This window comes from Coregonus lavaretus, assembly GCF_964263955.1.
Source record: "Coregonus lavaretus genome assembly, chromosome: 11".
NCBI lineage: Eukaryota > Metazoa > Chordata > Actinopteri > Salmoniformes > Salmonidae > Coregonus > Coregonus lavaretus.
The window spans coordinates 30,347,407-30,360,048 of NC_139998.1; the positions used below are offsets into that span (position 1 = coordinate 30,347,407).

The 12,642-nt window shown below is 42.9% G+C and overlaps 1 protein-coding gene across 2 annotated transcripts in view; it reads right to left on the reverse strand.

The window, feature by feature from the left end:
* LOC311136816 (FERM domain-containing protein 5-like) overlaps positions 1-12,642 on the reverse strand; it is a gene marked incomplete at both ends in the record, with an annotated part of 101,543 nt that overhangs the window by 13,233 nt on the left and 75,668 nt on the right. Inside the window, 5 exons of one of the 2 annotated variants that reach the window (XM_084171104.1) lie at positions 1,608-1,731; positions 4,294-4,391; positions 10,425-10,503; positions 11,341-11,383; positions 12,289-12,393. In XM_084171104.1, coding sequence (XP_084027230.1) covers positions 1,608-1,731; positions 4,294-4,391; positions 10,425-10,503; positions 11,341-11,383; positions 12,289-12,393 — 449 coding nt within the window. The remainder of the gene's footprint in view (positions 1-1,607; positions 1,732-4,293; positions 4,392-10,424; positions 10,504-11,340; positions 11,384-12,288; positions 12,394-12,642) is intronic. The other variant, XM_084171105.1, reaches the window with a different exon arrangement.

A 12,642-nucleotide genomic window follows, 5' to 3' on the forward strand; every position in this document is an offset into this window, starting at 1 on the left:
TGAGGACTGGGGTAAAGTCATTTTCTCTGATGAATCCCCTTTCCGATTGTTTGGGGTATCCGGAAAAAAGCTTGTCCGGAGAAGACAAGGTGAGAGCTACCATCAGTCCTGTGTCATGCCAACAGTAAAGCATCCTGAGACCATTCATGTGTGGGGTTGCTTCTCAGCCAAGGGAGTGGGCTCACTCACAATTTTGCCTAAGAACACGGCCATGAATAAAGAATGGTACCAACACATCCTCCGAGAGCAACTTCTCCCAACCATCCAAAAACAGTTTGGTGACGAACAATGCCTTTTCCAGCATGATGGAGCGCCTTGCCATAAGGCAAAAGTGATAACTAAGTGGCTTGGGGAACAAAACATCGACATTTTGTGTCCATGGCCAGGAAACTCCCCAGACCTTAATTCCATTGAGAACTTGTGGTCAATCCTCAAGAGGCAGGTGGACAAACAAAAACCCACAAATTCTGACAAACTCCAAGCATTGATTATGCAAGAATGGGCTGCCATCAGTCAGGATGTGGCCCAGAAGTTAATTGACAGCATGCCAGGGCGGATTGCAGAGGTATTGAAAAAGAAGGGTCAACACTGCAAATATTGACTCTTTGCATAAACTTAATGTAATTGTCAATAAAAGCCTTTGACACTTATGGAATGCTTGTAATTATACTTCAGTATACCATAGTAACATCTGACAAAAATATCTAAAAACACTGAAGCAGCAAACTTTGTGAAGACCAATACTTGTGTCATTCTCAAAACGTTTGACCACAACTGTAGACAAAGCACTCAGTAATGGCAACAAACAAAGAACCTTCAAATCCCTTCTGAGCTAAAGTGAAAATGTCTGATCCATGTTTCAATGTAGTTTCATTTCTATAGAGCACATTATCTCATACTAATTATGGTTTAAACAAAGGAGAAGCGCCTTGCGGGAGGATAAATAGCTCATCCATTATGGCTAAACCATTATCCATGCGGCCTCAATCACATGACCTTCAGAGTCCTGAGGGTGAGCGTGAAGGATCAGAGTGGTAAGTGTCCTTCACAACCTGTGTATCATCATGAAGAAACCCTCAGTGATGCTTAATCTGCTAACCTGCTGGCAGAGAAAGTGGTGTGTGTGCGTGTTTGTGTGTGTGTGTTGTGTGCACACACGACCCTATCCTACTTCATTAGGTGTAATGCATTGCACTCCCTTCCAGATCATTAGTACACTAATGACTGTACTAATGAAAGGTAGTACTAATTTGTGTGCTCAAGACAATTCCACCATCTCAACCCTGCTCTCTACAAAACCCTCAAATAACAGCGGGCCATTAGCCAGTCTACCTGGCTGTTTCTGCTAGTTTGATGAAACAAATGTTTGAGAAGAGGGTGAAGGAACTAGTCTCCAAGACGATAACAATTACAGCACTTTGGGATTTCTTTATGTCATGAATAGAGCTATAAAAGTTGAATAAATGATTTGTATTATTAATAAGCAGTCGCAAAATACTTGTTAGTGCTTTGAGTTGTCTTATAGGCTGAATGTTGTGTGTATGCATGAACATGCATGCATGTGCGAGTGGTTGAGAGAGACCCAGGAACAGTTGATTGGTCCTTACATCAGTTCTGTCTTGTGTATATCTGAGATTCGTCTCTCCAGCTTCTCTGAATGTTTTGGAAAAAACTGGAATTTAGAGCTGTATCCTTCAGGATGTTTCCCAGGGTCATAGTCCCCAATCTCAGCTGGAACACAGAGATAGAAAAATGTTAATAAAATGATCTAATAATAATAATAATAATATGCCATTTAGCAGACGCTTTTATCCAAAGCGACTTACAGTCATGCGCGCATACATTTTTGTGTATCTACCATTTCACAGCACCACACTCTAACCATACATGGTTACATACAGTATATACAGTAAGATGACTAATATTCACATCATTCCGTACAAGAAATCATAAAATCACATGTTTTTACAGAATCTCAGTTTGCAGTAATAAATACAGTGGCTTGCGAAAGTATTCACCCCCTTGGCATTTTTCCTATTTTGTTGCCTTACAACCTGGAATTAAAATAGATTTTTTGGGGGTTTGTATTATTTGATTTACACAACATGCCTAACACTTCGAAGATGCAAAATATGTTTTATTGTGAAACAAACAAGACATAAGACAACATAACAGAAAACTTGAGCGTGCATAACTATTCACTTGAATACTTTTGCAAGGCACTGTAACTTGCTATGAAGTGTGTCCTCGTAAACAAGAATTATTAGGGCTAAGGTGAGTCTTGATACAGTTTTACACACACATTACTGGCACCCTGGCCGAGGTGTTGTCAGCAGAGCTCTTAATGACGACATTTTAAACTGGCCCAGGGTTGCAGTTGTTTATTTGTGACTTCATGCCACACTGAAGTCCCTCATGAGGCTCTGACAATTATTTCCCCCAGTGAGAGAGGACGAGGAGGTGACCAGGCAGCAGATCTTTAATTCAGCAGCAGCCCCTCCTCCTGAACAGAGCGGTGCATGCCAAGGGACCTGCCTTCTCCTAATACTGTACTTTCTGCGGCCTTTGGCTCGCTCGCCGTACCCCTCAAACATACAGCCTGCCTGTTTTTGGAGGGTCTACTGTGTGTGAGCTCCATGCTTACGTGAGAGTGCTGTTCATTGACTACATCTCAGCATTCAACATCATTGTCCCCTCCAAGCTTGACACTAAGCTCAAGGCTCTGGGTATGAACACCCCCCTCTGCAAATGAATCCAGGACTTCCTGACAGGTAGACCCGAGGTAGTGAGGTTAGGCAACAACACCTCCGCCACGCTGACCCTCAATATGGGGACCCCCCAGGGGTGTGTGCTCAGCCCCCTCCTGTACTCCCTGTACACCCACGACTGCGTGGCCGTGCATGACTCCAACACCATCATTAAGTTTACCGATGACACACCGGTGGTGGGCCTGATGTTGACTGCAATGAAACAGCCTACAGGGACGAGGTTAGAGTCCTGGCAGAGTGGTGCCAGGAAAACAGCCTCTCCCTCAATGTCAGCAAAACAAAGGAGCTGATCGTGGACTACAGGAAACAGGGGGGGGGGGTTAGTAAATAAATAATTAAGCCAATTTGTGTATTGCTGTTGCACCATCGAGAGCATCTTGACCGGCTGCATCACCACCTGGTATGGCAACTACACCGCCCTCAACCAGAAGGCTCTACAGAGGGTGGTGCGGACAGCCCAATACATCACTGGGGGCGAGTTCCCTGCCCTGCAGGACATCTACTCCAGACGGTGTCTGTGGAAGTCCCGAAAGATCATCAAGGACTCCAGTCACCCGAGCCACAGACTGTTCACTCGGTTACCATCTGGCAAGCGGTATCAGAGCATTGGGTCTCGGACCAACAGGCTCAGAGACAGCTACTACCACCAGGCCATTAGACTGCTGAACAGCTAACCCTAGCTGTCTCCCTGCACAGACCTGCACCTTAGAGACTATTTGCACCTTAGTGATGATTTCCACTAACTACCCACACATCCAACCCTTACACACAAACGTACACACAAACACACACACACACACAAGCACCCATACACACTCAGAACACACACACATACATACACACACACAGTCAAAGCTGCTGTTCTATTATATACTATGTATTCCACTGCGTGACCAACTTTATATTTGTAAATACAGTGTAATACAGTCCATTATTACTATGCATACTACCTCTCCTATTACTTCTATTACTTGTTATTTTTGACGTGACAATTTGTATTGTCATAATTGCTACAGAATGATGTACTGCATTGTTGAGGGAGCTAGCACATAAGCATTTCACTGCACCTTTTATACCTGCTGTAAACTGTGTATGTGACGAATACAATTTGATTTGATTTTATATAGCTAACGATAGTGCTGATAGCAAGATGCCTGATAATCAGAAGACCTTATAACCTAGCATGACATCCACGTTTCAAAGCATTGATCTTACTTATCAGCCGTCCTGTCTTTCTTTGTCAGCTATGGATTTACAGTGTAAATTAGTATGGAGGTGCACGTGTTGTCTGCATGAAATTCTAATTTCATGCTTTTTATCATACAGAAGAGATCAGTCAATACGGAGGTAAGAAACCCTCAGGGCATTTAATCTGCATTACAAACTGATTACACAACATCCTTATAAGAAATCCAGGTATTTTTTTCCCGGCTGGTATTTATCTCTATGATGGGGAATACAGTTTGAAAATACAGTCCAGAGAGTGGGGCAGGCAAATCCAGCCTGTCAGGTCCTGTCACTGTACCTTGCAGGATGAAGGCAGCCAGCATGGCAGCATCCGATGTCTTACACAGGAGGCGGCCGTGGTACAGATCTCTCTTGATCTGCAGGAAGACTAAATATCTGTGACCAGAACAGAGAGGGGGAAGAAGGTCAGAGGTCATGAAACTCAGTCACCTGTCTACTTTAATGAGATTCCTCAATATTACAGACACTTATTTTTAGATCTACTGCAAAACAATTCAGTGGCAAGACATCACCACTGACAAACTCAAAAGAATGTTGATTTTCAGATTCCCTTTGGGTGCTTTGAATAAAAAATAAAAAAAGATTTTGCACAAAATGTGCTTTCTGTTTCAGGGGAAAGGATGTTTAAATGAGTTTTGGGGACAGGGTTTGGTATGGGAGGTCCTGAGGCAAACTGCCGCTATTGTCGACTGACTGTGTTCCTGTTCAAGCATCCAGATTAGAACCCAGATGGGACCAGGGCCTCCCAGAACACAGCAGCACTGTCTGCCAGATACACCAGCTACACTGGCTGCAGACTGAGACTAACACCTGGAACAATGCAGGTGTTAGCAATGGTTTCTGTACAGGTTTGTCCATTTAAAGATTCTGAAAGTGAATGTAACGTGAAAAAAACGGTTCAATGGACCATTTGGAGAGACGACCAAATGGACCCCAGATTCCCCTGACACCAACTTCCCACAACCAACACCTAAATGAGCCCAGGAGAACCCATGTGAATGCGAGAAGATACGTATGCTCGGCTGTAACTTTGTAATATAGACCAGTTCCACCACAGTTAATAGCATATCACTTAAGGAGCCATATATGACAAAAAAGCAACTTCCCATTCTCTCTCTGGGTGACACCAGTAAATGACCAATACTGTATCGTGCCAATTTTCTGCCCTACATTTATTTTGTCTTTTCATCTGCCTTTCACATCTCTGCTGTCGGTAGATTTGTTGAAGGACAGCCGTGAATTGAAATTAATATTTTACCCATCCCTATCCTCTTCCCTCATTGTGTGGTCTAACCATTGTGCTATATAGTGTACAGTATCCTTTCAGTATTTGATTAATAAGGAAACAACATTGAACTAGACTTGTCATTGATTATTATCATTTACCCTCCTTTCACCCTTCATCTCCCTGGTCTCCAACTAGATGAGGTGGTCTATCCCTCTCTACCACTCTCTCTATCACTCTTTTCCTCAGCCACTCCTTCTCTCCTCCCTCTCCCACTCCATCAGAACCTGTCACCCAAACAAAATCCGCACAATTCATTATCTGCACTCTGCATTCTATGTTCATTTCATCACACCTAAGTTAATGAATCGCTAGACAGTAATGAATATGAGATGTCAAACACCTCATATAAACAGGCTAGGTGTGTGTGCCTCCTTTCAACACATACACACATTGTAATAGACATAAGCAAACACACATGTACCAATACACAGACACAAGAAACACACTCATACTCAATTGCACACGTACAGTGCATTCGGAAAGTATTCAGACCCCTTCATTTTTTCCACATTTTGTTACGTTATAGCCTTATTCTAAAATGGATTAAATATAACATTTTCCTCATCAATCTACACACAATACCCCATGAGGACAAAGCGAAAACATGTTTTTTTTTCATCACATTTATTACAAATGAAAAACAGAAATACCTTATTTACATAAGTATTCAGACCCTTTGCTATGCGACTCGAAATTGAGCTCAGGTGCATCCTGTTTTCATTGATCATCTTTGAGATGTTTCTACAACTTGATTGGAGTCCACCTGTGGTAAATTCAATTGATTGTACATGATTTGGAAAGGCACACACCTGTCTATATAAGTTCCCACAGTTGGCAGTGCATGTCAGAACAAAAACCAAGCCATGAGGTTGACGGAATTGTCCGTAGAACTCCGAGACAGGATTGTGTCGAGGCACAGATCTGGGGAAGGGTACCAAAACAAGTTCCAGTATTGAAGGTCCTTAAGAACACAGTGGCCTCCATCATTCTTAAATGGAAGAAGATTGGAACCACCAAGACTCTTCCTAGAGCTAGCCGCCCGGCCAAACTGAGCAATCCGGGGAGAAGGGCCTTGGTCAGGGAGGTGCATACTGTGTCCATAATAAGTATATAGGTTATAGGTTGAGAGCTTTTGTGAAAGAGCACAGTTAGGAAGATATGGCATATAGAAGCAAACCGGATAGACATCATGAAAATGATCGGAGAGGTTGGGGGTACAGGAAGTTTATGAGTAAAAACAAACAAAATAGAATTATTGTAAAATTGACTGTGTCCATAAAATGTATATAGTATGTATAAGCTGGAAGTAGAGGCCTAAGCATTGTTGTTCACTAGTTTACTCCAATTAGGGAAGGGGTGGTGGGGTTGGAAAGTAATAAAGGGAAATATATATATATTTTTAAGGATATGTACAGTGGGGAGAACAAGTATTTGATACACTGCCGATTTTGCAGGTTTTCCTACTTACAAAGCATGTAGAGGTCTGTAATGTTTATCATAGGTACACTTCAACTGTGAGAGACGGAATCTAAAAGAAAAATCCAGAAAATCACATTGTATGATTTTTAGGTAATTCATTTGCATTTTATTGCATGACATAAGTATTTGATCACCTACCAACCAGTAAGAATTCCGGCTCTCACAGACCTGTTCGTTTTTCTTCAAGAAGCCCTCCTGTTCTCCACTCATTACATGTATTAAATGCACCTGTTTGAACTCGTTACCTGTATAAAAGACACCTGTCCACACACTCAATCAAACAGACTCCAACCTCTCCACAATGGCCAAGACCAGAGAGCTGTGTAAGGACATCAGGGATACAATTGTAGACCTGCACAAGGCTGGGATGGGCTACAGGACAATAGGCAAGCAGCTTGGTGAGAAGGCAACAACTGTTGGCGCAATTATTAGAAAATGGAAGAAGTTCAAGATGACGGTCAATCACCCTCGGTCTGGGGCTCCATGCAAGATCTCACCTCGTGGGGCATCAATGATCATGAGGAAGGTGAGGGATCAGCCCAGAACTACACGGCAGTACCTGGTCAATGACCTGAAGAGAGTTGGGACCACAGTCTCAATAAAACCATTAGTAATACACTACGCCATCATGGATTAAAATCCTGCAGCGCACGCAAGGTCCCCCTGCTCAAGCCAGCGCATGTCCAGGACCGTCTGAAGTTTGCCAATGACCATCTGGATGATCCAGAGGAGGAATGGGAGAAGGTCATGTGGTCTGATGAGACAAAAATAGAGCTTTTTGGTCTAAACTCCACACGCCGTGTTTGGAGGAAGAAGAAGGATGAGTACAACCCCAAGAACACCATCCCAACCATGAAGCATGGAGGTGGAAACATCATTCTTTGGGGATGCTTTTCTGCAAAGGGGACAGGACGACTGCACCGTATTGAGGGGAGGATGGATGGGGCCATGTATTGCGAGATCTTGGCCAACAACCTCCTTCCCTCAGTAAGAGCATTGAAGATGGGTCGTGGCTGGGTCTTCCAGCATGACAACGACCCGAAACACACAGCCAGGGCAACTAAGGAGTGGCTCCGTAAGAAGCATCTCAAGGTCCTGGAGTGGCCTAGCCAGTCTTCAGACCTGAACCCAATAGAACATCTTTGGAGGGAGCTGAAAGTCCGTATTGCCCAGCGACAGCCCCGAAACCTGAAGGATCTGGAGAAGGTCTGTATGGAGGAGTGGGCCAAAATCCCTGCTGCAGTGTGTGCAAACCTGGTCAAGACCTACAGGAAACGTATGATCTCTGTAATTGCAAACAAAGGTTTCTGTACCAAATATTAAGTTCTGCTTTTCTGATGTATCAAATACTTATGTCATGCAATAAAATGCAAATTAATTACTTAAAAATAATACAATGTGATTTTCTGGATTTTTAGATTCCGTCTCTCACGGTTGAAGTGTACCTATGATAAAAATTACAGACCTCTAAATGCTTTGTAAGTAGGAAAACCTGCAAAATCGGCAGTGTATCAAATACTTGTTCTCCCCACTGTATATGATCTCTGTAATTGCAAAAAAAGGTTTCTGTACCAAATATTAAGTTCTGCTTTTCTGATGTATCAAATACTTATGTCATGCAATAAAATGCATATTAATTACTTAAAAATCATACAATGTGATTTTCTGGATTTTTGTTTTAGATTCCGTCTCTCACAGTTGAAGTGTACCTATGATAAAAATGACAGACCTCTACATGCTTTGTAAGTAGGAAAACCTGCAAAATCGGCAGTGTATCAAATTCTTCTTCTCCCCACTGTATATGTATTTATATGTATGTATGTATGTGTATATGTATGTATATGTATATGTATATATATATATATATATTTGCGGGGGAAAAAAAGAACCCGATGGTCACTCTGACAGAGCTCTAGAGTTCCTCTCTGGAGATGGGAGAACCTTCCAGAAGGACAATCATCTATGCAGCACTCCACCAATCAGGCTTTTATGGTAGAGTGGCCATACGGAAGCCACTCCTCAGTAAAAGGCACATGACAGCCCGCTTGGAGTTTGTCAAAAGGCACCTAAAGGACACTCAGACCATGAGAAACAAGATTCTCTGGTCTGATGAAACCAAGATTCAACTCTTTGGCCTGAATGCCAAGCGTCACGTATGGAGGAAACCTGGCACCATCCTTACAGTGAAGCATGGTGGTGGCAGCCTCATGCTGTGGGAATGTTTTTCAGCGGCAGGGACTGGGAGACTAGTCAGGATCGAGGGAAAGATGAACAGAGCAAAGCACAGAGGGATCCTTGATGACAACCTGCTCCAGAGCGCTCAGGACCTCAGACTGGGGCGAAGGTTCACCTTCCAACAGGACAACGACCCTAAGCACACAGCCAAGACAACGCAGGAGTGACTTTGGGACAAGTCTCTGAATGTCCTTGAGTGGCCCAGCCAGAGCCTGGACTTGATCCTGATAGAACATCTCTGGAGAGACCTGAAAATAGCTGTGCAGTGATGCTCCCCAACCAACCCGACAAAGATTGAGAGGATCTGCAGAGAACAATGGGAGAAACTCCCCAAATACAGGTGTGCCAAGCTTGTAGCATCATACCCAAGAAGACTCAAGACTGTAATCGCTGCCAAAGGTGCTTCAACAAAGTACTGAGTAAAGGGTCTGAATACTTATGTAAATTTGATTTTTCTGTTTTTATTTTTGATACATTTGTAAAAATTTCCCAAAACCTGTTTTTGCTTTATCGTTATAGGGTATTGTGTGTATGAGGAATTGATTGATGAGGATTGATGAGGAAAAATGTGTTTTAATCAATTTTAGAATAAGGCTTTAATGTTACAAAATGTGGAAAAAGTGAAGGGGTACTTTTCAAATGCACTGTACTTGCTTATTTGATGTTATCATCAGGTGGTAGAGATCAGAACATATCAGAGGGTGTTTAAAGGCCCTATTGAGGGCACAGAGAGGCTTTTCTGGGTGACCTCATTGCAGACTGCATAGGGGATGAGGGAGTCAGGCGAAGAACAGTGCAAAAATGATTCCAATCTGAGCTAGCTGGGGGCTAATCATGTATCATTTAGAGGAGTCTGCTAGCAGTCACTGACCCTCAGTCCTCCTCCTTCCCTACCTTCCCTCAACAGCCAGCCAGTCAGCCAGTCAGCCATCCAGAGAGACCAACGCAGAGCACAGGCCAGCTACACAGCCTCCCAATTTAGCAGACATTTCTGAGAACAGGCTCTCCCGCCAGCTTATTTAGGAAGGCTTTTTACATACATCTCAACTTTACTTCAAACAGCACCGTCTCTTTTTAATATTTATCGCACTATTTTAGACACAAAATGCTCAGACTTTTTTAATTATGGAGGCCCTTCAATAATGTCTAGAAAAACTAAAAATACTGTCTGTGCATTCAGCACGCAAACATTTCTGGAGAAAAAGAAAAGTGTGAGAGAAGGTGGTAAACAACAGAGGGTGCTTTGAAACTGATTTTGAAAAGTCAAAAGTTATTAAAATCTTTGATACACAAAGCCATGGCTGCTTTACCTGACTTCTTCTTTATACTAGAGGAGCCCAGAGTTGTCGCTGGGGGAGTGGTTGTTGGCATTTCTTTACTTTGCTGAGTATCACACAAAGTCCTACCTGGTTATTTCCTCTTTGAGAGCAGCGGGATCAGGAGGGTAAAACTTGACTCTGAGACACATGGTGAACGGAGGCTGGGCTGGGGGACAAAGGCTTGAGTCAGCAATGGAGAACGAAATAGTCAGGAACATTTCATGGTCAGAGTTCAAATGATTAACTGAAAGAATGCTCTAAAAGCACCACCTTGCAAAAGTGTTCTAACATAGTGCTAACATGAATTGATTAAACCATTTCAGTTAACATATTAGCATTTCAAATGGCTACTCAATTTAAACAGCTCCCATGAATTAACCAATCTTTGAAGGTGGCACTGAAAAATGATTACCATAAATGAAAATGAGTTTAGATCTTTACTTCATATCATAGCACAGTATACAATAGATTAGGTTAATGGAATCTCACTTAAGCTCTGTATCCACAACTAGCAAGACACAGTTGATGATGAGTTGCAAAGACAAGAGAGTGGGTGAGAGACCTTAGTGTGGATTATCTTCTGCTAGGATTTATGTGAGTTTTTTTGAGGGACAGTTCATCTTTTCTGTCCATACTCACAGTCAAATGGAGAATCTTGATCTGTTGAAATCATAATACAGTAACTTCCTACCATCTGTATTCAAATGCACAATCATTACATTTACATTTTAGCAGACACTCTTATCCAGAGCAATGTACAGGAGCAATTAGGGTTAAGTGCCTTGCTCAAGGGCTCAACGACAGATTTTTCACCTAGTTGGCTCAGGGATTCAAACCAGCAACCTTTTGGTTACTGGCCGAACGCTCTTAACCACTTGGCTACCTGCCGCCCATTAGTCAGATTACATGATGTGTCATTAGAGACCCCATGCTGATGAAAACTATAATTGCTCAATTAGCAGAATTATCATAGTGTGAACAGGAAGACACTCAAAATACTTACATTTCATCTGCTTGGCAATACACTTTGTGACCTCCAACCAATGCTGCATCAACAACAAAAAAGACACATGATCAAAGTGTGACAAAAGTGAAACGTCTGAAAATCCTGCTTCTACTGCCTTAATTACAGCTGAGCTGAGCTGTTACTCCTGACACCACGCTCATATCACTCTACAAAGCTAGCAGGTTAAATGCAATAGACAGGAATGACCGTTCATCTAAAGATGTGTGAAAGCCTGTGTCATGTCATGTCAGCTTTGGATCTAAAACACACCATCATTCATGCTATCAAGTCCTGATTTGTTTCATTAAATCAACATCATGCTGAAGCAAATTGAACAGTAAAGGCCCATACAGATAACCTCTCTGTCTATAAATGACAGTAATGGATGTTCTATCAGATGATACTACACCAGTATGCCTGGGCCTGGCCAGACAGACAGACAGACACACACACTGTGGCAGTACTCTCTAAGCTCAGTGCTGAAGGTAACTCTGGTTCTGCCAGTATATCAGGCCCTGATTCATCCCCCTGTCCTTCTGGGAACATTAACTCCATCAAGCCCCTCTCTTCACCACCTCATCACCACAACAACAACCACTGAAATAGCCCTGAGTGGCAGCATTGGAAATGCAGGATCAGCAGGACCGGTGTCTTGTCTCTGTGGCTAAAAGACACAATCTGAGCACATGTAAATTCTTCATGAATCAAGCAGTGCCGCTACAAGCTCTCTCTGAGAGAGAGTAATACCCTTCAGTGCTCTGCTGCTGCTGCTGATGGAACGAGTGTCACTCTGAAATGGTGTGTTATGAAAGAAAGTAAATAACATGAATCTTCAATCTGGCCCTGTATCTCTTTGAACCGTCACCTTTACTGCAGTATGCTTCATCCAGCACAGGGACACACACACGCACGCAAGCACGCACGCAGGCACTCACACACACACACCCGCTGCTTGTCTGGGTCCACATATCTGATGCCAAAGTAGTCCTTCTCCAGTAGGTTCAGGTGGTGGCAGATCAGGTCGAACAGATACTGTCCTTTAGCATCCCGCTGCAAGACAAGGAGAAAACAATAACATGAGGAACTGACAGCGAACACAAGAAAAGAGCACAACAAATTTCTGTAAGCAGGCAATTTTGAGGAAATACCCCCACTTAAAGGACATAAGTGGGCCATCCCAGGAACTCAACAACTCCATCAGGACATGAGGGTGAACCTCTGCCAAAGTTTGAGTGTGAGACTAAGGGGAAGAGGGAGGTAATTACTGATAGAGAAATGCGCTTCATATTTCCCAGAACC